Raw genomic sequence first — 27,943 nt, 5'->3', positions numbered from 1 at the left:
ACTAGTGTACCTTGACTGGACCATGACTCCCTGTTCTGTCACTAGTGTACCATGACTGGCCCATGAACCCCATTCTGTCACTAGTGTACCATGACTGGACCATGACCCCATTCTGTCACTAGTGTATCATGACTGGACCATGGCTCCCTGTTCTGTCACTAGTGTACCATGACTGGACCATGGCTCCCTGTTCTGTCACTAGTGTACCATGACTGGACCATGACTCCCTGTTCTGTCACTAGTGTACCATGACTGGACCATGACTCTCCATTCTGTCACTAGTGTATCATGACTGGACCATGACTCCCTGTTCTGTCACTAGTGTGCCATGACTGGACCATGACTCCCTGTTCTGTCACTAGTGTACCATGACTGGACCATGACCCCCATTCTGTCACTAGTGTATCATGACTGGACCATGACTCCCTGTTCTGTCACTAGTGTACCATGACTGCACCATGACTCCCTAATCTGTCACTAGTGTATCATGACTGGACCATGACTCCCTGTTCTGTCACTAGTGTATCATGACTGGACCATGACTCCCCATTCTGTCACTAGTGTACCATGACTGGACCATGACTCCCTGTTCTGTCACTAGTGTACCATGACTGGACCATGACTCCCCATTCTGTCACTAGTGTACCATGACTGGACCATGACTCCCTGTTCTGTCACTAGTGTATCATGACTGGACCATGACTCCCCATTCTGTCACTAGTGTACCATGACTGGACCATGACTCCCTGTTCTGTCACTAGTGTACCATGACTGGACCATGACTCCCCATTCTGTCACTAGTGTACCATGAATGGACCATGACTCCCTGTTCTGTCACTAGTGTACCATGACTGGACCATGACTCCCTGTTCTGTCACTAGTGTACCATGACTGGACCATGACTCCCTGTTCTGTCACTAGTGTACCATGACTGGACCATGAACCCCATTCTGTCACTAGTGTATCATGACTGGACCATGAACCCCATTCTGTCACTAGTGTACCATGACTGGACCATGAACCCCATTCTGTCACTAGTGTATCATGACTGGACCATGACTCCCTGTTCTGTCACTAGTGTATCATGACTGGACCATGACCCCCATTCTGTCACTAGTGTATCATGACTGGACCATGACTCCCTGTTCTGTCACTAGTGTATCATGACTGGAACATGACTCTCCATTCTGTCACTAGTGTACCATGACTGGACCATGACTCCCTGTTCTGTCACTAGTGTACCATGACTGGACCATGAACCCCATTCTGTCACTAGTGTACCATGACTGGACCATGACCCCATTCTGTCACTAGTGTATCATGACTGGACCATGGCTCCCTGTTCTGTCACTAGTGTACCATGACTGGACCATGGCTCCCTGTTCTGTCACTAGTGTACCATGACTGGACCATGACTCCCTGTTCTGTCACTAGTGTACCATGACTGGACCATGACTCTCCATTCTGTCACTAGTGTATCATGACTGGACCATGACTCCCTGTTCTGTCACTAGTGTACCATGACTGGACCATGACTCCCTGTTCTGTCACTAGTGTACCATGACTGGACCATGACCCCCATTCTGTCACTAGTGTATCATGACTGGACCATGACTCCCTGTTCTGTCACTAGTGTACCATGACTGCACCATGACTCCCTATTCTGTCACTAGTGTATCATGACTGGACCATGACTCCCTGTTCTGTCACTAGTGTATCATGACTGGACCATTACTCCCCATTCTGTCACTAGTGTACCATGACTGGACCATGACTCCCTGTTCTGTCACTAGTGTACCATGACTGGACCATAAACCCCATTCTGTCACTAGTGTACCATGACTGGACCATGACTCCCTGTTCTGTCACTAGTGTATCATGACTGGACCATGACTCCCAATTCTGTCACTAGTGTACCATGACTGGACCATGAACCCATGCTGTCACTAGTGTATCATGACTGGACCATGACTCCCTGTTCTGTCACTAGTGTATCATGACTGGACCATGACTCCCTGTTCTGTCACTACTGTACCATGACTGGACCATAACTCCCTGTTCTGTCACTAGTGTACCATGACTGGACCATGACTCCCCATTCTGTCACTAGTGTACCATAACTGGACCATGACTCCCTGTTCTGTCACTGGTGTACCATGACTGGACCATGACTCCCTGTTCTGCAACTAGTGTACCATGACTGGACCATGACTCCCTGTTCTGTCACTAGTGTACCATGACTGGACCATGACACCCCGTTCTGTCACTAGTGTACCATGAATGGACCATGACTCCCTGTTCTGTCACTAGTGTACCATGACTGGACCATGACTCCCTGTTCTGTCACTAGTGTACCATGACTGGACCATGACTCCCTGTTCTGTCACTAGTGTACCATGACTGGACCATGACTCCCTGTTCTGTCACTAGTGTACCATGACTGCACCATGACTCCCTATTCTGTCACTAGTGTACCATGACTGCACCATGACTCCCTATTCTGTCACTAGTGTATCATGACTGGACCATGACTCCCTGTTCTGTCACTAGTGTATCATGACTGGACCATGACTCCCCATTCTGTCACTAGTGTACCATGACTGGACCATGACTCCCTGTTCTGTCACTAGTGTACCATGACTGGACCATGATCCCCATTCTGTCACTAGTGTACCATGACTGGACCATGACTCCCTGTTCTGTCACTAGTGTACCATGACTGGACCATGACTCTCCATTCTGTCACTAGTGTACCATGACTGGACCATGACTCCCTGTTCTGTCACTAGTGTACCATGACTGGACCATGAACCCCATTCTGTCACTAGTGTTCCCTGACTGGACCATGATCCCCATTCTGTCACTAGTGTATCATGACTGGACCATGACTCTCCATTCTGTCACTAGTGTATCATGACTGGACCATGACTCCCTGTTCTGTCACTAGTGTACCATGACTGGACCATGACTCCCTGTTCTGTCACTAGTGTACCATGACTGCACCATGACTCCCTATTCTGTCACTAGTGTATCATGACTGGACCATGACTCCCTGTTCTGTCACTAGTGTATCATGACTGGACCATGACTCCCCATTCTGTCACTAGTGTACCATGACTGGACCATGACTCCCTGTTCTGTCACTAGTGTACCATGACTGGACCATGAACCCCATTCTGTCACTAGTGTTCCATGACTGGACCATGATCCCCATTCTGTCACTAGTGTATCATGACTGGACCATGACGACCCGTTCTGTCACTAGTGTATCATGACTGGACCATGGAACCCATTCTGTCACTAGTGTATCATGACTGGACCATGACTCCCTGTTCTGTCACTAGTGTATCATGACTGGACCATGACTCCCTGTTCTGTCACTAGTGTATCATGACTGTAACATGACTCTCCATTCTGTCACTAGTGTACCATGACTGGACCATGACTCCCTGTTCTGTCACTAGTGTACCATGACTGGACCATGAACCCCTGTTCTGTCACTAGTGTACCATGACTGGACCATGACTCCCTATTCTGTCACTAGTGTATCATGACTGGACCATGACCCCCCATTCTGTCACTAGTGTATCATGACTGGACCATGACTCCCTGTTCTGTCACTAGTGTATCATGACTGGACCATGACACCCATTCTGTCACTAGTGTATCATGACTGGACCATGGCTCCCTGTTCTGTCACTAGTGTATCATGACTGGAACATGACTCCCCATTCTGTCACTAGTGTACCATGACTGGACCATGACTCCCTGTTCTGTCACTAGTGTACCATGACTGGACCATGACTCCCCATTCTGTCACTAGTGTATCATGACTGGACCATGGACCCCATTCTGTCACTAGTGTACCATGACTGGACCATGACTCCCTGTTATGTCACTAGTGTACCATGACTGGACCATGACTCCCTGTTCTGTCACTAGTGTACCATGACTGGACCATGGACCCCATTCTGTCACTAGTGTACCATGACTGGACCATGACTCCCTGTTATGTCACTAGTGTACCATGACTGGACCATGACTCCCTGTTCTGTCACTAGTGTATCATGACTGGACCATGACTCCCTATTCTGTCACTAGTGTACCATGACTGGACCATGACTCCCTGTTCTGTCACTAGTGTATCATGACTGGACCATGACTCCCTGTTCTGTCACTACTGTATCATGACTGGACCATAACTCCCTGTTCTGTCACTAGTGTACCATGACTGGACCATGACTCTCCATTCTGTCACTAGTGTACCATAACTGGACCATGACTCCCTGTTCTGTCACTACTGTACCATGACTGGACCATAACTCCCTGTTCTGTCACTAGTGTACCATGACTGGACCATGACCCCCCTTCTGTCACTAGTGTACCATAACTGGTCCATGACTCCCTGTTCTGTCACTAGTGTACCATGACTGGACCATGACTCCCTTTTCTGTCACTAGTGTACCATGACTGGACCATGACTCTCCATTCTGTCACTAGTGTATCATGACTGGACCATGACTCCCTGTTCTGTCACTAGTGTATCATGACTGGACCATGACTCCCTATTCTGTCACTAGTGTACCATGACTGGACCATGACCTCCTGTTCTGTCACTAGTGTATCATGACTGGACCATGACTCCCTGTTCTGTCACTAGTGTACCATGACTGGACCATGACCCTCTGTTCTGTCACTAGTGTACCATGACTGGACCATGACTCCCTGTTCTGTCACTACTGTACCATGACTGGACCATAACTCCCTGTTCTGTCACTAGTGTACCATGACTGGACCATGACTCTCCATTCTGTCACTAATGTACCATAACTGGACCATGACTCCCTGTTCTGTCACTACTGTACCATGACTGGACCATGACTCCTGTTCTGTCACTAGTGTACCATGACTGGACCATGACTCCCTGTTCTGTCACTAGTGTACCATGACTGGACCATGACTCCCTGTTCTGTCACTAGTGTACCATGACTGGACCATGACTCCCCGTTCTGTCACTAGTGTACCATGACTGGACCATGAAACCCATTCTGTCACTAGTGTACCATGACTGGACCATGATCCTCATTCTGTCACTAGTGTATCATGACTGGACCATGACTCCCAATTCTGTCACTAGTGTACCATGACTGGACCATGATCCTCATTCTGTCACTAGTGTATCATGACTGGACCATGACTCCCAATTCTGTCACTAGTGTACCATGACTGGACCATGACTCCCTGTTCTGTCACTAGTGTACCATGACTGGACCATGACTCCCTGTTCTGTCACTAGTGTACCATGACTGGACCATGACTCCCTGTTCTGTCACTAGTGTACCATGACTGGACCATGACTCCCTGTTATGTCACTAGTGTACCATGACTGGACCATGACTCCCTGTTCTGTCACTAGTGTATCATGACTGGAACATGACTCTCCATTCTGTCACTAGTGTACCATGACTGGACCATGACTCCCTGTTCTGTCACTAGTGTATCATGACTTGACCATGACTCCCCATTCTGTCACTAGTGTATCATGACTGGACCATGGACCCCATTCTGTCACTAGTGTACCATGACTGGACCATGACTCCCTGTTATGTCACTAGTGTACCATGACTGGACCATGACTCCCTGTTCTGTCACTAGTGTACCATGACTGGACCATGGACCCCATTCTGTCACTAGTGTACCATGACTGGACCATGACTCCCTGTTATGTCACTAGTGTACCATGACTGGACCATGACTCCCTGTTCTGTCACTAGTGTATCATGACTGGACCATGACTACCCATTCTGTCACTAGTGTACAATGACTGGACCATGACTCCCTGTTCTGTCACTAGTGTATCATGACTGGACCATGACTCCCTGTTCTGTCACTACTGTATCATGACTGGACCATAACTCCCTGTTCTGTCACTAGTGTACCATGACTGGACCATGACTCCCCATTCTGTCACTAGTGTATCATGACTGGACCATGAAACCCTGTTCTGTCACTAGTGTACCATGACTGGACCATAACTCCCCGTTCTGTCACTAGTGTACCATGACTGGACCATGACCCCCCTTCTGTCACTAGTGTACCATAACTGGTCCATGACTCCCTGTTCTGTCACTAGTGTACCATGACTGGACCATGACTCCCTTTTCTGTCACTAGTGTACCATGACTGGACCATGACTCTCCATTCTGTCACTAGTGTATCATGACTGGACCATGACTCCCTGTTCTGTCACTAGTGTATCATGACTGGACCATGACTCCCTATTCTGTCACTAGTGTACCATGACTGGACCATGACCTCCTGTTCTGTCACTAGTGTATCATGACTGGACCATGACTCCCTGTTCTGTCACTAGTGTACCATGACTGGACCATGACCCTCTGTTCTGTCACTAGTGTACCATGACTGGACCATGACTCCCTGTTCTGTCACTACTGTACCATGACTGGACCATAACTCCCTGTTCTGTCACTAGTGTACCATGACTGGACCATGACTCTCCATTCTGTCACTAATGTACCATAACTGGACCATGACTCCCTGTTCTGTCACTACTGTACCATGACTGGACCATAACTCTCTGTTCTGTCACTAGTGTACCATGACTGGACCATGACTCCCCATTCTGTCACTAGTGTACCATAACTGGACCATGACTCCCTGTTCTGTCACTAGTGTACCATGACTGGACCATGACTCCCTGTTCTGTCACTAGTGTACCATGACTGGACCATGACTCCCTGTTCTGCCACTAGTGTACCATGACTGGACCATGATCCTCATTCTGTCACTAGTGTATCATGACTGGACCATGACTCCCAATTCTGTCACTAGTGTACCATGACTGGACCATGATCCTCATTCTGTCACTAGTGTATCATGACTGGACCATGACTCCCAATTCTGTCACTAGTGTACCATGACTGGACCATGACTCCCTGTTCTGTCACTAGTGTACCATGACTGGACCATGAATCCCTGTTCTGTCACTAGTGTACCATGACTGGACCATGACTCCCTGTTCTGTCACTAGTGTACCATGACTGGACCATGACTCCCTGTTATGTCACTAGTGTACCATGACTGGACCATGACTCCCTGTTCTGTCACTAGTGTACCATGACTGGACCATGACTTCCCATTCTGTCACTAGTGTACCATGACTGGACTATGACTCCCTGTTCTGTCACTAGTGTACCATGACTGGACCATGACTCCCTGTTCTGTCACTAGTGTACCATGACTGGACCATGACTACCCATTATGTCACTAGTGTACCATGACTGCACCATGACTCCCATTCTGTCACTAGTGTACCATGACTGGACCATGACACCCATTCTGTCACTAGTGTACCATGACTGGACCATGACTCCCTGTTCTGTCACTAGTGTACCATGACTGGACCATGACTCCCATTCTGTCACTAGTGTACCATGACTGGACCATGAACCCCATTCTGTCACTAGTGTATCATGACTGGACCATGAAACCCATTCTGTCACTAGTGTACCATGACTGGACCATGATCCCCATTCTGTCACTAGTGTACCATGACTGGACCATGATCCCCATTCTGTCACTAGTGTATCATGACTGGACCATGACTCCCCATTCTGTCACTAGTGTACCATGACTGGACCATGATCCCCATTCTGTCACTAGTGTATCATGACTGGACCATGACTCCCATTCTGTCACTAGTGTACCATGACTCGACCATGAACCCCATTCTGTCACTAGTGTATCATGACTGGACCATGAAACCCATTCTGTCACTAGTGTACCATGACTGGACCATGACTCCCTGTTCTGTCACTAGTGTACCATGACTGGACCATGACTCCCATTCTGTCACTAGTGTACCATGACTGGACCATGATCCCCATTCTGTCACTAGTGTATCATGACTGGACCATGAAACCCATTCTGTCACTAGTGTACCATGACTGGACCATGATCCCCATTCTGTCACTAGTGTACCATGACTGGACCATGATCCCCATTCTGTCACTAGTGTATCATGACTGGACCATGACTCCCCATTCTGTCACTAGTGTACCATGACTGGACCATGATCCCCATTCTGTCACTAGTGTATCATGACTGGACCATGACTCCCTGTTCTGCCACTAGTGTACCATGACTGGACCATGACTCCCATTCTGTCACTAGTGTACCATGACTGGACAGGTTTGTGTAGATGTGTAGATGAATCAGGTCTGGGCTGTGTAGATGTGAAGATGAGTCAGGTCTGGGCTGTGAAGATGAATCAGGTCTGGGCCGTGTGGATGTGTAGATGAATCAGTTCTGGGCTGTGTAGATGATTCTGGTCCGGGCTGTGTAGATGTGAAGATGAGTCAGGTCTGGGCTGTGAAGATGAATCAGGTCTGGGCCGTGTGGATGTGTAGATGAATCAGGTCTGGGCTGTGTAGATGTGTAGATGAATCAGGTCTGGGCTGTGTAGATGTGGAGATGAGTCAGGTCTGGGCTGTGAAGATGAATCACATCTGGGCTGTGTAGATGTGAAGATGAATCAGGTTTGAGCTGTGTAGATGTGAAGATGAATCAGATCAGGTCTGGGCTGTGTAGATGTGAAGATGAATCAGATCAGGTCTGGGCTGTGTAGATGTGAAGATGAATCAGATCAGGTCTGAGCTGTGTAGATGTGTAGATGAATCAGGTCTGAGCTGTGTAGATGAATCAGGTCTGGGCTGTGTAGATGTGTAGATGAATCAGGTCTGGGCTGTGTAGATGTGTAGATGAATCAGGTCTGGGCTGTGTAGATGTGTAGATGAATCAGGTCTGGGCTGTGTAGGTGTGTAGATGAATCAGGTCCAGGCTGTGTAGATGAATCAGGTCTGGGCTGTGTAGATGAATCAGGTCTGGGCTGTGTAGATGAATCAGGTCTGGGTTGTGTAGATGTGTAGATGAATCAGGTCTGGGCTGTGTAGATGTGTAGATGAATCAGGTCTGGGCTGTGTCTGGGCTGTGTAGATGTGTAGATGAATCAGGTCCGGGCTGTGTAGATGAATCAGGTCTGAGCTGTGTAGATGAATCAGGTCTGGGCTGTGTAGATGTGTAGATGAATCAGGTCTGGGCTGTGTAGATGAATCAGGTCTGGGCTGTGTAGATGTGTAGATGAATCAGGTCTGGGCTGTGTAGATGAATCAGGTCTGGGCTGTGTAGATGTGTAGATGAATCAGGTCTGGGCTGTGTAGATGAATCAGGTCTGGGCTGTGTAGATGAATCAGATCAGGTCTGTGCTGTGTAGATGTGAAGATGAATCAGATCAGGTTAGATCAGATTAGATATGCGTAGATGAGTGTGTGTTTAGATATGTGTAGTGTGTTTTTGTGTACGAGCTCGTGTGTGTGTTGATGTGTAGCCTCTTCTCTTTTTATAGAGGGAATTATCTGTGTGATGGTGTTTTGCATGTCTTACCGTCTCTCTGGGAAGAAAGAGAGAGGAGAGAGAGGCAGGGCCGGACCAAGTTCAGCTGACACATAATATGATTTACTGTTAGAGATAAATAATCAGGAGTACTGCCTTTACTAACATCTCTCTTTCTCTCGCTTCCTTCCTCATCCTTCTCTTTCCCCTCCTTCATTCTCTCTCTCAATTGGATTAAATTATCTCACTCAATCACTTCCTCTGCCCTCTGACCTCCTCTTACCCTCTGTCTCACTCTCCCTTTCTCTCTCTGTCTTACTCTCACTCTCTCTGTCTCACTCTCCTTTTCTCTCTCTCGCTCTCCTCCTCTCTTATTCTCATACTTCTCACTCTCCCTCCTCTCTCCTCCGTTCCTTTTCTCTCTCTCCCCACTCCCCCTCTCCCTGCAGTCATCCTGGATGTGGATAACTCATCTCTGAAGAGCCAGTACCAGAGCTTTGCCAGTCTCATGGAGCAGCGCCTGGCTGAGCTGTTTGTGGTTGCTCGCCAGCAGGGCACTCGCTTCAGGAGAGCCACCACTGTGGACAGCTACACTGTCCAGGTAGGGAGCAGAGCTGGCACTGCAACCCAGGCAGGTTGGCCTCTACTTGGGATTGACTAAGTCTGGCCTGGAGGTCTGCTCTGGAGGCCCTTGACAGACCTGGTTCTGAGACAGTGTGGCCACTCCTGACAGGTTTATTGTCAACTTCCCCAGTGTGGATGTCCTTATGTTCTTAACTGGCTGTCTCAGGTTGATGTGCTTGTATGTGTGTTGAGTAGTGAAGCTAATGAATTGAATACTAATGCTGACTTGTTTCCTAAACAAAGCATCTATATTTCATAGTGATGAAAACTAAAACACACGTGTGTGGACGTTTACACAGTCACACATGCAGACACATACACACACAACTTAATTAGAAAGATTTCCAGCTTGTTATAGAAGTTAAATATATTAAAGGTAAAGATGCTGATGGTATTTATGCAATTCATTTCAATAATGATTACTGTGTTAACCACATGTTTTTTACCCATTAGTCATTGTGTTATCTCATTTGTCACTGTATTGTTTTATAAAGAACTACTGTATGAAGTAAACGTGCTGTAAGAAGATCTATGACCCCTTCATGTCCGTAGGTGGCATCTATGACCCCTTCATGTCCGTAGGTGGCATTGGCAGTGCACCGTAACATTCTTTCCTGGAAGTACAGGAAGGCACTTCAATCTGAGTATACTTGTTTTAACTCTTCCTATATCCACTCAGATGGTGAGTATCCATCGAGTGATGGGTCAGAAGAACCCAGCAGAGATGACCTACTACGTTCAGCTGAACGGTCTTCCGTTACTGGGCACGTCAGCCGCCAAGGTCCTGAACACGCTGGACTCTCAGACCATGGCCCTCACACTGGGTTACTTCGTTCAGCTGCAGGCTGAATGTACGTATACCTCCTCTTGAATGGATGGATGGATGGATGGATGGATGGGTGTGTAGGTTGTTGGGTGGGTTGGTAGATGGATGGATGGATGGATGATGGATGGGTGGGTGTGTAGGTTGTTGGGTGGGTTGGTGGATGGATGGATGGATGGATGGATGGATGGGTGGGTGTGTAGGTTGTTGGGTGGGTTGGTGGATGGATGGATGGATGGATGGGTGGGTGGATGGATGGATGGATGGATGGATGGATGGATGGATGGATGGGTGGGTGTGTAGGTTGTTGGGTGGGTTGGTGGATGGATGGATGGATGGAGGTGGGGGTTGGTGGATGGATGGATGGATGGATGGATGGATGGATGGATGGATGGATGGATGGATGGATGGGTGGATGGATGGATGGATGGATGGGGGGTGGATGGATGGATGGATGGATGGGTGGATGGATGGATGGATGGATGGATGGATGGATGGATGGATGGATGGATGGATGGGTGGATGGATGGATGGATGGATGGATGGATGGGGGTGGATGGTTGGATGGATGGGTGGATGGATGGATGGATGGGGGGTGGGTGGTTGGATGGGTGGATGGATGGATGGATGGATGGGTGGGTGGGTGTGTAGGTTGTTGGGTGGGTTGGTGGATGGATGGATGGATGGATGGATGGATGGATGGATGGATGGATGGATGGATGGATGGATGGATGGATGGATGGATGGATGGATGGGTGGGTGGTTGGATGGGTGGATGGGTGGGTGTGTAGGTTGTTGGGTGGGTTGGTGGATGGATGGATGGGGATGGAGAGAGAGAGAGAGAGAGAGAAGAAACTCAGGCTATACACAGAGAGAGACCCAACCAAATCAAGAGAAAAGAAAAACAGAATTACTTGACACATTGGAAAGAATTAACAAAAAAACTGAGCAAACTAGAATGCTATTTAGCCCTAAACAGAGAGTACACAGTGGCAGAATACCTGACCACTGTGACTGACCCAAACTTAAGGAAAACATTGACTATGTACAGACTCAGTGAGCATAGCCTTGCTATTGAGAAAGGCCGCCATAGGCAGACCTGGCTCTCAAGAGAAGACAGGCTATGTGCACACTGCCCACAAAATGAGGTGGAAACTGAGCTGCACTTCCTAACCTCCTGCCAAATGTATGAACATATTAGAGACACATATTTCCCTCAGATTACACAGATCCACAAAGAATTTGAAAAACAAATCCAATTTTGATAAACTCTCATATCTACTGGGTGAAATACCACAGTGTACCACAGTGTACCACAGAAATACCACGTATGGTTATTTTGACCCTTGATTATTGTTGTTACTATTGTCCCATTGACAATATTGATTATTATTATTTGAATTATGTTCATATTGTAAATCTCCAAAGTAAGCTTTGGCAATATGTACATTGTTATGTCATGCCAATAAAGCAAATTGAGTTGAGAGAGAGAGAGAGAGGTAGAGAGAGAGAGCAAAGAAAATACTGTTTAATAGAGAAGGGTCTTTAGAATTCTGTTGAGAGAATATGTGAGTGTGTGAGAAAGGGGGAAAGAGAGGGAGAGAGGGAGAGATGGGGAGGAGAGAGAGAGGGGGAGGAGGGGAGGGAGACAGAGGGGAGAGAGGGGGAAGAGAGAGGGGAAGAGGAGGAGAGAGAGAGAGGGGGAAGAGAGAGAGAGGAGGAAGAGAGGGAGAAATGTTCCAGCTGAGAGAGAGAAAGGTTGACAATCTTCTCATAATCTCACAGATCAGCTCCAGGCAGAACACTGTTTGAGCTGCACTACACTCTCACTGTGAACACACACACACCACAGGGGAGGAGGGAGGGAGGGGCGTAGAGAGACAGAGATTGCATTTCTGAATGTGTGTCAAATCAAATCAAGAATGTGTGTGTGTGTGTGTGTGTGTGCGTGCGTCCCCTTCTGTGCATATCCTTATAAAGTTCCTCAGTACTCTGTTTTCTGTGTACTAACATGCTAAGATCTGTCAGAGCTGGATGTCTCTGTGTCAGAGTGGGTGAGGTCTATCAGAGCTGTATGTCTCTGTGTCAGAGTGGGTGAGGTCTGTCTGTCAGAGCTGTATGTCTCTGTGTCAGAGTGGGTGAGGTCTGTCAGCTGTATGTCTCTGTGTCAGAGTGGGTGAGGTCTGTCTGTCAGAGCTGTATGTCTCTGTGTCAGAGTGGGTGAGGTCTGTCAGAGCTGTATGTCTCTGTGTCAGAGTGGGTGAGGTCTGTCTGTCAGAGCTGTATGTCTCTGTGTCAGAGTGGGTGAGGTCTGTCAGAGCTGTATGTCTCTGTGTCAGAGTGGGTGAGGTCTGTCTGTCAGAGCTGTATGTCTCTGTGTCAGAGTGGGTGAGGTCTGCCAGAGCTGTATGTCTCTGTGTCAGAGTGGGTGAGGTCTGTCAGAGCTGTATGTCTGTGTCAGAGTGGGTGAGGTCTGTCTGTCAGAGCTGTATGTCTCCGTGCCAGAGTGGGTGAGGTCTGTCTGTCAGAGCTGTATGTCTCTGTGTCAGAGTGGTTGAGGTCTGTCAGAGCTGTATGTCTCTGTGTCAGAGTGGGTGAGGTCTGTCTGTCAGAGCTGTATGTCTCTGTGTCAGAGTGGGTGAGGTCTGTCAGAGCTGTATGTCTCTGTGTCAGAGTGGGTGAGGTCTGTCAGAGCTGTATGTCTCTGTGTTAAAGTGGGTGTACAGGACAGGACATACTATCTCTGTGTCAGAGTGGGTATACAGTACAGGACATACTATCTCTGTGTCAGAGTGGGTGTACAGGACAGGACATACTATCTCTGTGTCAGAGTGGGTGTACAGGACAGGACATACTATCTCTGTGTCAGAATGGGTGTACAGGACATACTATCTCTGTGTCAGAGTGGGTGTACAGTACAGGACATACTATCTCTGTGTCAGAGTGGGTGTACAGGACATACTATCTCTGTGTCAGAGTGGGTGTACAGTACAGGACATACTATCTCTGTGTCAGAGTGGGTGTACAGTACAGGACATACTATCTCTGTGTCAGAGTGGGTGTACAGGACATACTATCTCTGTGTCAGAGTGGGTGTACAGGACAGGACATACTATCTCTGTGTCAGAGTGGGTGTACAGGACAGGACATACTATCTCTGTGTCAGAGTGGGTGTACAGGACAGGACATACTATCTCTGTGTCAGAGTGGGTGTACAGTACAGGACATACTATCTCTGTGTCAGTGTGGGTGTACAGGACATACTATCTCTGTGTCAGAGTGGGTGTACAGGACAGGACATACTATCTCTGTGTCAGAGTGGGTGTACAGGACATACTATCTCTGTGTCAGAGTGGTTGTACAGGACAGGACATACTATCTCTCTGTCAGAGTGGGTGTACAGGACAGGACATACTATCTCTGTGTCAGAGTGGGTGTACAGTACAGGACATACTATCTCTGTGTCAGTGTGGGTGTACAGGACATACTATCTCTGTGTCAGAGTGGGTGTACAGGACATACTATCTCTGTGTCAGAGTGGGTGTACAGGACAGGACATACTATCTCTGTGTCAGAGTGGGTGTACAGTACAGGACATACTATCTCTGTGTCAGTGTGGGTGTACAGGACATACTATCTCTGTGTCAGAGTGGGTGTACAGGACAGGACATACTATCTCTGTGTCAGAGTGGGTGTACAGGACATACTATCTCTGTGTCAGAGTGGGTGTACAGGACAGGACATACTATCTCTGTGTCAGAGTGGGTGTACAGGACATACTATCTCTGTGTCAGAGTGGTTGTACAGGACAGGACATACTATCTCTCTGTCAGAGTGGGTGTACAGGACAGGACATACTATCTCTGTGTCAGAGTGGGTGTACAGTACAGGACATACTATCTCTGTGTCAGAGTGGGTGTACAGGACATACTATCTCTGTGTCAGAGTGGGTGTACAGGACAGGACATACTATCTCTGTGTCAGAGTGGGTGTACAGGACATACTATCTCTGTGTCAGAGTGGTTGTACAGGACAGGACATACTATCTCTGTGTCAGAGTGGGTGTACAGGACAGGACATACTATCTCTGTGTCAGAGTGGGTGTACAGGACAGGACATACTATCTCTGTGTCAGAGTGGGTGTACAGTACAGGACATACTATCTCTCTGTCAGAGTGGGTGTACAGGACAGGACATACTATCTCTGTGTCAGAGTGGGTGTACAGGACAGGACATACTATCTCTGTGTCAGAGTGGGTGTACAGTACAGGACATACTATCTCTGTGTCAGAGTGGGTGTACAGGACATACTATCTCTGTGTCAGAGTGGGTGTACAGGACAGGACATACTATCTCTGTGTCAGAGTGGGTGTACAGGACAGGACATACTATCTCTGTGTCAGAGTGGGTGTACAGGACATACTATCTCTGTGTCAGAGTGGGTGTACAGGACATACTATCTCTGTGTCAGAGTGGGTGTACAGGACATACTATCTCTGTGTCAGAGTGGGTGTACAGGACAGGACATACTATCTCTGTGTCAGAGTGGGTGTACAGGACATACTATCGCTGTGTCAGAGTGGGTGTACAGGACAGGACATACTATCTCTGTGTCAGAGTGGGTGTACAGGACAGGACATACTATCTCTGTGTCAGAGTGGGTGTACAGTACAGGACATACTATCTCTGTGTCAGTGTGGGTGTACAGTACAGGACATACTATCTCTGTGTCAGAGTGGGTGTACAGTACAGGACATACTATCTCTGTGTCAGAGTGGGTGTACAGTACAGGACATACTATCTCTGTGTCAGAGTGGGTGTACAGGACAGGACATACTATCTCTGTGTCAGAGTGGGTGTACAGGACAGGACATACTATCTCTGTGTCAGAGTGGGTGTACAGGACAGGACATACTATCTCTGTGTCAGAGTGGGTGTACAGGACATACTATGTCTGTGTTTAAGATGGAAAGCGTAGGTTTCAGAACAGAACAATGAAAAGCCTCAGGCATAACACTCTCATTATTACTCACATTGGGGGAGTTTCTTCTTGACAGTATTTTTAGCATATCATTATTGTATTTCTCTCACATTGCTGTGACTGCTAAAGGAAGTGAGAACAGTATGGGATGTGTCTGTAGAGCTACGGCATAATGAAGGGAGAGGATGGAGGAAGTGAGAACAGTATGAGACGTGTCTGTAGAGCTACGGCATAATGAAGGGAGAGGATGGAGGAAGTGAGAACAGTATGAGACGTGTCTGTAGAGCTACGGCATAATGAAGGGAGAGGATGGAGGAAGTGAGAACAGTATGAGACGTGTCTGTAGAGGTACGGCATAATGAAGGGAGAGGATGGAGGAAGTGAGAACAGTATGAGACGTGTCTGTAGAGCTACGGCATAATGAAGGGAGAGGATGGAGGAAGTGAGAACAGTATGAGACGTGTCTGTAGAGGTACGGCATAATGAAGGGAGAGGATGGAGGAAGTGAGAACAGTATGAGACGTGTCTGTAGAGGTACGGCATAATGAGGGAGAGGATGGAGGAAGTGAGAACAGTATGAGACGTGTCTGTAGAGCTACGGCATAATGAAGGGAGAGGATGGAGGAAGTGAGAACAGTATGAGACGTGCCTGTAGAGCTACGGCATAATGAAGGGAGAGGATGGAGGAAGTGAGAACAGTATGAGACGTGTCTGTAGAGGTACGGCATTATGAAGGGAGAGGATGGATGAAGTGAGAACAGTATGAGACGTGTCTGTAGAGGTACGGCATAATGAAGGGAGAGGATGGAGGAAGTGAGAACAGTATGAGACGTGTCTGTAGAGCTACGGCATAATGAAGGGAGAGGATGGAGGAAGTGAGAACAGTATGAGACGTGTCTGTAGAGCTACGGCATAATGAAGGGAGAGGATGGAGGAAGTGAGAACAGTATGAGACGTGTCTGTAGAGCTACGGCATAATGAAGGGAGAGGATGGAGGAAGTGAGAACAGTATGAGACGTGTCTGTAGAGCTACGGCATAATGAAGGGAGAGGATGGAGGAAGTGAGAACAGTATGAGACGTGTCTGTAGAGGTACGGCATTATGAAGGGAGAGGATGGAGGAAGTGAGAACAGTATGAGACGTGTCTGTAGAGGTACGGCATAATGAAGGGAGAGGATGGAGGAAGTGAGAACAGTATGGGATGTGTCTGTAGAGCTACGGCATAATGAAGGGAGAGGATGGAGGAAGTGAGAACAGTATGAGACGTGTCTGTAGAGCTACGGCATAATGAAGGGAGAGGATGGAGGAAGTGAGAACAGTATGAGACGTGTCTGTAGAGGTACGGCATAATGAAGGGAGAGGATGGACTATTGCTGTGATGTTGATTGATGTGTTCATCAATACCATCATTGAGGATCATTTCTCCTGCAGACACATTTACCTCAGTAAAACATATCCACTGTTACTGTGTTCTATTATTGATGATTACATGATGACAATTCTTGTACACATCACCACAATAGGAGGGAATATGTTGTGTGTGTGTGTTGATCCGTGCTCTCACAAAGTGTTCCTGTGTGTTTCCCCTTGTAGCCGTGGTGAAGAATCCTCCCAACAATCTGTGGATCATCGCAGCGGTGCTGGCCCCTATCGCCGTGGTAACGCTCATCATCATCATCATCACCGCCGTGCTCTGCCGGAAGAACAAGAGCGACTTCAAAGCCGACGCCATGGGCAACCTCAACCCCCGTGTCAAGGTGGGCAGAGACACACACACACACACCAGGTATAGGTAAATCCAGATGAAAACTGGAGACACACACACACACACACACCAGGTATAGGTAAATCCAGATGAAAACTGGAGACACACACACACACACACCAGGTATAGGTAAATCCAGATGAAAACTGGAGACACACACACACACACACCAGGTATAGGTAAATCCAGATGAAAACTGGAGACACACACACACACACACCAGGTATAGGTAAATCCAGATGAAAACTGGAGACACACACACACACACACACACACACACCAGGTATAGGTAAATCCAGATGAAAACTGGAGACACACTGCAAAAAATGTATTGTATTGAGTTGATTTCCCTTACCCCAAAAAATCAGTTTTTTTTTAGGTTGAAATCAGCAGAATGATCTGCCAGTGCAGTGAGATTATTCATCTTGGTAAGATGTCAGGTAAATCCATTGTTTGGGTAAACCTAGCAGATCATTGCCTATTTCTGCAGTGCATGTTTTCAGCCAACAGTCAAACTGAAGAGAGACGGGAGGAGGAAATGGATGAAGACATGTCTCTTTGACACGGTTTGTCTTGTTTTTCAGACGTCATATCGGAGGGATGTTACAGGATATTACCACCAGGTATCTACCTTGTTTCTCTCTGGTGTCTGTCCTTGTTTCTCTCTGGTGTCTGTCCTTGTTTCTCTCTGGTGTCTGTCCTTGTTTCTCTCTGGTGTCTGTCCTTGTTTCTCTCTGGTGTCTGTCCTTGTTTCTCTCTGGTGTCTGTCCTTGTTTCTCTCTGGTGTCTGTCCTTGTTTCTCTCTGGTGTCTGTCCTTGTTTCTCTCTGGTGTCTGTCCTTGTTTCTCTCTGGTGTCTGTCCTTGTTTCTCTCTGGTGTCTGTCCTTGTTTCTCTCTGGTGTCTGTCCTTGTTTCTCTCTGGTGTCTGTCCTTGTTTCTCTCTGGTGTCTGTCCTTGTTTCTCTCTGGTGTCTGTCCTTGTTTCTCTCTGGTGTCTGTCCTTGTTTCTCTCTGGTGTCTGTCCTTGTTTCTCTCTGGTGTCTGTCCTTGTTTCTCTCTGGTGTCTGTCCTTGTTTCTCTCTGGTGTCTGTCCTTGTTGTGAGCTGTGTGTTTCACAGGTTGGTGGCACCTTCATTGGGGAGGACGGGCTCATGGTAATGACTGGAGAGAAATAAGTAGAATTGTATCAATTACATTAAACACGTGGTTTGATGCCATTCCATTTGCTCCGTTTCAGCCATTATAATGAGCCGTCCTCCACTGGTGTGTGTCTACTAGGGGAGTGCAGGGTAATGGGGTGTTTGACTGGCATATGAAATAGGGATACGGATATGCTGCAATTGAAGTAAAGTTTGAATAGTCACTATTACATTTGATGGGTGTGTTTGTTTAGGCGATTGTGTGTGTGTATTAGGGTTGGGTGGTATCCAGATGTCCATATCTTTATACCATTCTTCTCTCATCCCGGGATTTACAGTATTATCAACTTAGTACACAAGGTGGCGCCAGAAAAAAATTGGGCATCTATTACCAGAATGCTAACAAAATTATCACAAGTAATAGCGAATTTCCATGGAGGCTGCAAGCTAAATATGCTAACGAGTGATTTTTTTTTATATACAAATTGCTAAGACAGGCAATCCAGCACATAAAGTTATACATATATAGGTAGGAGCTGCTGAATGTCAAGCGAATGTGAACGAGAGACATTGCGCAAATTAACAAAGTTTTGACACATGCTTGTCTGAAGGAAGAACAGTACTGGCTCTGGAGCAGCATGTGTACACACTGTGTCTGTGAGGAGTCTGGAGTTGCTAGGGCAACGGGCCTGCCTGCTAAGCTTGGAGAAGAGGGTGGAGGAGCAGATAGTCCGAGAATAGAGAGGAGAAAAGAACGCAAGGAAATCAAGATAGGGCTTTGACTTCTCAAACACGGCAGAAATCTAACACAATATGAAGCCCCCTCACCTTATTAATTCAGCCACTTACTTAGATAACTAGCAAGTTAAATTTAGGGGTCTCGTTAACTGAGAATTTTGTGTTTTTCACGCAGGAAAAAATATAAAATGCATAAGAAATATCTTGCTGTGTTTTGTAAACACAGATGTAAAATGCTTCTTATTATAATTTCTGGTTGACAGGCATTCTATCAGCAGACAGCGCTCTGAAAAAGACCTTGCTTTTTAATTGTAAGCTTATTTACTTGTGTGACTTCCAGCCAAATAGCGTTGCGTGACTGCCAGCCAAATTCTTTTGTCATCTGATGAAAATGAATATATTTTCTGCCGAATGTGTTACACCAATGTATTTTCTGTGAAGGAACACTGTAGTTGCACGTCCCTGATCACTCTATTGAAGAAAAAAACACTGTTGACTTTCGATATAAAACGCAACCCCTGGCAATACACAGCTGGACTCACCTGCTCCTGCTTTCTCCCATTGTGATATTTACAAACAAACACGTGACTGGCCCAGCTGTTCTGGGGAACCACGGTAAGCTTTATAATTAAGCAATAAGGCACGAGGGGGTGTGGTATATGGCCAATATACTACGGCTAAGGGCTGTGCCTGGACACAGCCCTTAGCCGTGGGTTATTGGCCATATACAACGAAACCCTGAGATGCCTTATTGCTATTATAAACTGATTACCAACGTAATTAGAGCAGTAAAAATACATGTTTTGTCATACCCGTGGTATACGGTCTGATATACTATGGCTATCAGCCAATCAGAATTCAGGGCTCGAACCACCCACTTTATAATGTAAAATAATGTGACGGGTGAAATGAACGCGATCTGCTTTATATCCTATCATACTGCAGGTATTTACTTAAAAAGTAGCTACAAATATAAAAATGGATTGAAAAACTTACTGACGGTATTGAAAAACCATCCCGTGGCTATTTCCAAATACCCCGGTATACGGTATATACGGTATACCGCCCAAGCCTAGTGTGTAGGCTACTGTGAGTGAGGGAGACGACAGACTACATCCAACCTAGCCGACTCACTCTGTAGTAGACTAAAAGCTGTGTGTATGCATGTCAATGCGTGTGCGTGCGTGTACATGCACGTGCGTGCGAGTGTATGCGTGTGTGTACTCTGAAACGAGCTCTTGGTGCATATTGCTGGAACAAGGTCAGATGTCCTCATCTTAAATAAATACACACAGATCCTACCTATACCATTACACCTGACTCCCTTCTATATGTCTAATAATGTATGTACTCTCATTGTTAACCTTCTAGACCTCATTTGTCTTTGTTAAGAAGCAGACACACACGTGCAAACACACGCACACACCCCTGTTCTGACCTAGTTTACCTCTGTATGCGTTGTCATTCGCTATTGTTTGTATCAGTTTGTTTGGCATTATAGATCAGTTAGTTCACCATTACAGTAAAACAATAACCAATCACCAATGTTCATTTTCTATGCAAAGACATGGTCCATATTTTGCAGTATAGCAGTATCCCAAGAGGGAGTTTTGCCTGAACTTTAATATGGAATAACAAGCAGGATCAAATCACATTGTATTTGTCACATGCTTGGTAAACAACAGGTGTAGACTAACAGTGAAATGCTTACTGTTGGGCCCTTCCCAACAATGCAGATAGAAACAGTATTATAATAATAGAAAAATAATAATAATATGAGGAATAAATCCACAATGACTAATAATAACTTGGCTATATACACGGGGTACCAGTACCAACTAGATGTGCAGGGGTACAAGGTAATAACTTGGCTATATACACGGGGTACCAGTACCAACTAGATGTGCAGGGGTACAAGGTAATAACTTGGCTATATACACGGGGTACCAGTACCAACTAGATGTGCAGGGGTACAAGGTAATAACTTGGCTATATACACGGGGTACCAGTACCAACTAGATGTGCAGGGGTACAAGGTAATAACTTGGCTATATACACGGGGTACCAGTACCAACTAGATGTGCAGGGGTACAAGGTAATAACTTGACTATATACACGGGGTACCAGTACCGACTAGATGTGCAGGGGTACAAGGTAATAACTTGACTATATACACGGGGTACCAGTACCAACTAGATGTGCAGGGGTACAAGGTAATAACTTGGCTATATACACAGGGTACCAGTACCAACTAGATGTGCAGGGGTACAAGGTAATAACTTGACTATATACACGGGGTACCAGTACCGACTAGATGTGCAGGGGTACAAGGTAATAACTTGGCTATATACACAGGGTACCAGTACCAACTAGATGTGCAGGGGTACAAGGTAATAACTTGGCTATATACACGGGGTACCAGTACCAACTAGATGTGCAGGGGTACAAGGTAATAACTTGACTATATACACGGGGTACCAGTACCAACTAGATGTGCAGGGGTACAAGGTAATAACTTGGCTATATACACGGGGTACCAGTACCAACTAGATGTGCAGGGGTACAAGGTAATAACTTGGCTATATACACAGGGTACCAGTACCAACTAGATGTGCAGGGGTACAAGGTAATAACTTGACTATATACACGGGGTACCAGTACCAACTAGATGTGCAGGGGTACAAGGTAATAACTTGGCTATATACACGGGGTACCAGTACCAACTAGATGTGCAGGGGTACAAGGTAATAACTTGGCTATATACACGGGGTACCAGTACCAACTAGATGTGCAGGGGTACAAGGTAATAACTTGACTATATACACGGGGTACCAGTACCAACTAGATGTGCAGGGGTACAAGGTAATAACTTGGCTATATACACGGGGTACCAGTACCAACTAGATGTGCAGGGGTACAAGGTAATAACTTGGCTATATACACGGGGTACCAGTACCAACTAGATGTGCAGGGGTACAAGGTAATAACTTGGCTATATACACGGGGTACCAGTACCAACTAGATGTGCAGGGGTACAAGGTAATAACTTGGCTATATACACGGGGTACCAGTACCAACTAGATGTGCAGGGGTACAAGGTAATAACTTGGCTATATACACGGGGTACCAGTACCAACTAGATGTGCAGGGGTACAAGGTAATAACTTGGCTATATACACGGGGTACCAGTACCAACTAGATGTGCAGGGGTACAAGGTAATAACTTGGCTATATACACGGGGTACCAGTACCAACTAGATGTGCAGGGGTACAAGGTAATAACTTGGCTATATACACGGGGTACCAGTACCAACTAGATGTGCAGGGGTACAAGGTAATAACTTGGCTATATACACGGGGTACCAGTACCAACTAGATGTGCAGGGGTACAAGGTAATAACTTGGCTATATACACGGGGTACCAGTACCAACTAGATGTGAAGGGGTACAAGGTAATAACTTGGCTATATACACGGGGTACCAGTACCAACTAGATGTGCAGGGGTACAAGGTAATAACTTGGCTATATACACGGGGTACCAGTACCAACTAGATGTGCAGGGGTACAAGGTAATAACTTGGCTATATACACGGGGTACCAGTACCAACTAGATGTGCAGGGGTACAAGGTAATAACTTGGCTATATACACGGGGTACCAGTACCAACTAGATGTGCAGGGGTACAAGGTAATAACTTGGCTATATACACGGGGTACCAGTACCAACTAGATGTGCAGGGGTACAAGGTAATAACTTGGCTATATACACGGGGTACCAGTACCAACTAGATGTGCAGGGGTACAAGGTAATAACTTGGCTATATACACGGGGTACCAGTACCAACTAGATGTGCAGGGGTACAAGGTAATAACTTGGCTATATACACGGGGTACCAGTACCAACTAGATGTGCAGGGGTACAAGGTAATAACTTGGCTATATACACGGGGTACCAGTACCAACTAGATGTGCAGGGGTACAAGGTAATAACTTGACTATATACACGGGGTACCAGTACCAACTAGATGTGCAGGGGTACAAGGTAATAACTTGGCTATATACACGGGGTACCAGTACCAACTAGATGTGCAGGGGTACAAGGTAATAACTTGGCTATATACACGGGGTACCAGTACCAACTAGATGTGAAGGGGTACAAGGTAATAACTTGGCTATATACACGGGGTACCAGTACCAACTAGATGTGCAGGGGTACAAGGTAATAACTTGGCTATATACACGGGGTACCAGTACCAACTAGATGTGCAGGGGTACAAGGTAATAACTTGGCTATATACACGGGGTACCAGTACCAACTAGATGTGCAGGGGTACAAGGTAATAACTTGGCTATATACACAGGGTACCAGTACCAACTAGATGTGCAGGGGTACAAGGTAATAACTTGGCTATATACACGGGGTACCAGTACCAACTAGATGTGCAGGGGTACAAGGTAATAACTTGGCTATATACACGGGGTACCAGTACCAACTAGATGTGCAGGGGTACAAGGTAATAACTTGGCTATATACACAGGGTACCAGTACCAACTAGATGTGCAGGGGTACAAGGTAATAACTTGGCTATATACACGGGGTACCAGTACCAACTAGATGTGCAGGGGTACAAGGTAATAACTTGGCTATATACACGGGGTACCAGTACCAACTAGATGTGCAGGGGTACAAGGTAATAACTTGGCTATATACACAGGGTACCAGTACCAACTAGATGTGCAGGGGTACAAGGTAATAACTTGGCTATATACACGGGGTACCAGTACCAACTAGATGTGCAGGGGTACAAGGTAATAACTTGGCTATATACACAGGGTACCAGTACCAACTAGATGTGCAGGGGTACAAGGTAATAACTTGGCTATATACACGGGGTACCAGTACTGACTAGATGTGCAGGGGTACAAGGTAATTGAGGTAGATATGTACATATAGATAGGGATAAAGTGACTAGGCAACAGGATAGATAAGACAGTAGCAGCAACGTATGTGATGACGTTTACATTTGAGTCATTTAGCTCTTATCTAGATGAGTTAAAAGAGTTAGTGCAAAAAAGGTAATTGCAGATAGTCCGGGTAGTTATTGGTTGACTATTTAACTAACTATTTAACAGTCTTATGGCTTGGGGGTAGAAGCTGTTCAGGGTCCTTTTGGTTCCAGATTTGGTGCATCGGTACCGCTTGCCGTGCTGCAGCAGAGAGAACAGTCTATGACTTGGGTGTCTGGAGTCTTTGACAATTTTTAGGGCCTTTCTCTGACACCACCTGGTATAGAGGTCCTGGATGTACTCGGCCGTACGCACTACCCTCTGTAGTGCCTTGTGGTCGGATACCAAGCAGTTTCCATACCAAGCGGTGATGCAGCCAGTCAAGATTCTCTCAATGGTTCAGCTGTAGAACTTTTTGAGGATCTGAGGACCCATGCCAAATCTTTTCAGCCTCATGAGAGGCATTGTCGTGCACTCTTCACGATTGTGTTGGTGTGTGTGGACCATGATAATTCCTTTGTGATGTGGACACCAAAGAACTTGAAGCTCTCGACCTGCTCCACTACAGCCCCATTAATGTGGATGGGGGTGTGCTCGGACCGCCGTTTCCTGTAGTCCAGATCAGCTCCTTTGTCTTGATGACGTTAAGGGAGAGGTTGTTGTTGTTGTCTCTGACCTCCTCCCTATAGGCTGTCTCATCGTTGTCGGTGGTGTCCAATTATGGTATTGGAGTCATGCTTGACCACAAAGTTGTGGGTGAACAGGGAGTACAGGAGGGGACTAAGCACGCACCTCTGAGTGGCCCCCGTGTTGAGGGTCAGCGTGGTGGATGTGTTGTTGCCTACCCTGTTTAATCCCAGGGTCCTTAGCTTAGTGGTGAGCTTGGAGTCAATGAACATCATTCTCATGTACAGTAGGTTCTCCTTTTGTCCAGGTGGGAAAGGGCTGTGTTGATTGCAATAGAGGTTGCGTCATCTGTGGATATGTGGCGGTATGTGAATTGGAGTGGATGCAGGCTGTCTGGGATGAAGGTGTTGATGTGAGCCATGACAAGCCATTCAAAGCATTTCATGGCTACAGATGTGACTGCTACGGGCCGATAGTCATTTCGTCAGATTACCTTGGCGTTCTTGGGCACAGGGACTATGGTGTTTTTAAAAAATGTATTTACATTTTAATTTAATTAGGCAAGTCAGTTAAGAACAAATTCTTATTTACAATGATGGCCTACACCGGCCAAAACCGAACAACGCTGGGTCAATTGTGCGCCGCCCTATGGGACTCCCAATCATGGCCAGTTGTGATACAGCCTGGATTCAAACCAGGGTGTCTGTAGTGACGCCTCAAGCACTGAGATGCAGTGCCGTTAGACCACTGCGCCACTCGGGAGGCCTTGAAACATGTAGGATTACAGGCTGGGTCAGGGAGAGGTTGAAAATGTCAGTGAAGACACTTGCCAGCTGGTCAGCGCATGGCTCTGAGTACATGTCCTGGTTATCCATCTGGCTCTACGGCCTTGTGAATGTTGACCTGTTTAAGGGTCTTACTACATCGGCTCTGGAGAGCGTGATCACACTGTCGTCCGGAACAGTTGGTGCTCTCATGCATGGTTCAGTGTTGCTAGCCTCGAAGCCAGCATAGAAGGTATTTTGCTCGTCTGGTAGGATCGCATCACTGGACAGCTCGTGTCTGGGTTTCCCTTTGTAATCCGTGCTAGTTTGCAAGCCCTTCCACATTTGGCGAGCGACAGAGCCGGTGTAGTAGGATTCGATCTTAGTCCTGTATTGACACTTTGCCTGTTTGATGGTTCGTTGGAGGGCTTAGCAGGATTTCTTATAAGCGTCCAGATTAGTGTCCCGCTCCTTTAAAGCGGCAGCTCTAACCTTTAGCTCAGTGCAGATATTTCCTGTAATCCATGGCTTCTGATTGGAATGTAGGGACAATGTCGTCTATGCCCTTATTAATGAAGCCGGTGACTGATGTGGTTAGCTCCTCAATGCCATCGGATGAATCCCGGAACATATTCCAGTCTATGCAAGCGAAACAGTCCTGTAGTTTAGCATGTGTGTGTGTTAGTGCAGTAGCCTATCCACCATCAGTGGATCAATGATAGAAACTCCATTATGTTTACCAAAGGGATATCCCTCTGCCTGTCTGTGTGTCCACCTTTCACTCTCTCTGTTTGTTTCTGTCTATCTTTGCACCATCAGCCAGTCTGTACAGTATATTGAGGTGGATGTTATTGAGGCAGAAACTGTGAAATGTGCTGGGGACCCTGAGGAGTGAACCTATGGGGCTAAAGCTGGTTCTTGCTGTGTTGGAGCAGTCCAGTTGTCAATATGAGGGATGGACAAATACCTTGGGAATTTGCATTCTATCACACTTTTTTTTTAAATGTACATCACTTGGGGAAAAATGAATTGAATAGTGATACTGTGAATATCACCTCAGTGATACTGTCATGCTGTGTGATTGCAGATGTAGCACTTTCCCTCTATATCCCTCTGAGAGCCACTCCTCTGACAGCCCTACAGCCAGCACTTTCCCTCTATATCCCTCTGAGAGCCACTCCTCTGACAGCCCTGCAGCCAGCACTTCCCCTCTATATCCCCCTGAGAACCACCCCTCTGACAGCCCTGCAGCCAGCACTTTCCCTCTATATCCCTCTGAGAGCCACTCCTCTGACAGCGCTGCAGCCAGCACTTCCCCTCTATATCCCTCTGAGAGCCACTCCTCTGACAGCCCTGCAGCCAGCACTTTCCCTCTATATCCCTCTGAGAACCACCCCTCTGACAGCCCTGCAGCCAGCACTTTCCCTCTATATCCCTCTGAGAACCACCCCTCTGACAGCCCTGCAGCCAGCACTTTCCCTCTATATCCCTCTGAAAACCACTCCTCTGACAGTCCATGCAGCCAGCACTTTTAGTCTGCGTGAAAACTTCACCACCATCCACACCTCTGTGTGTGTGTGTGTGTGTGTGTGTGTGTGTGTGTGTGTGTGTGTGTGTGTGTGTGTGTGTGTGTGTGTGTGTGTGTGTGTGTGTGTGTGTGTGTGTTTAAGACTTTTATATAAACCCCACTGTGTCTCTCTCCTCTTCTGGCTGGAGTCTGACTACATTAGAATATTTTTGAGAAGTCTTTGAATCTCATCATTTTATTGCCCACTGTGATTCATTTATTTAGACATTAGAAGGAGAGAAAGTGAGATCAAAGACATCTTCAGAAAACTATGTTTATGGAGTTCAAGACACAGGATAGATGTCCCATTAATACATGAACTACAGTTCTGAAAAGTAATTTAGGCATTTCGGTTTTCTGTCTGAATGTGTGTGTCTGTCTGACTGCCTGTATGTCTCTTTAAATGTGTGTATCAATCAATCAAATGTATTTATAAAGCCCTTCTTACATCAGCTGATGTCACAAAGTGCTGTACAGAAACCCAGCCTAAAACCCCAA

General features: G+C 46.7%; 1 protein-coding gene across 1 annotated transcript in view; it reads left to right on the top strand.

The window, feature by feature from the left end:
• Positions 1-27,943, top strand: part of LOC106572775 (UPF0606 protein KIAA1549L) — a 140,331-nt gene that overhangs the window by 69,325 nt on the left and 43,063 nt on the right. Inside the window, exons 8-10 of the mRNA XM_045708310.1 lie at positions 9,861-10,012; positions 10,715-10,886; positions 17,433-17,596. Coding sequence (XP_045564266.1) covers positions 9,861-10,012; positions 10,715-10,886; positions 17,433-17,596 — 488 coding nt within the window. The remainder of the gene's footprint in view (positions 1-9,860; positions 10,013-10,714; positions 10,887-17,432; positions 17,597-27,943) is intronic.

This window comes from Salmo salar, chromosome ssa26 (genome assembly GCF_905237065.1).
Source record: "Salmo salar chromosome ssa26, Ssal_v3.1, whole genome shotgun sequence".
In the NCBI taxonomy this organism is placed as follows: domain Eukaryota; kingdom Metazoa; phylum Chordata; class Actinopteri; order Salmoniformes; family Salmonidae; genus Salmo; species Salmo salar.
Note: the sequence above shows the minus strand (reverse complement) of the source record. Positions and strands in the feature narration are given on the sequence as shown.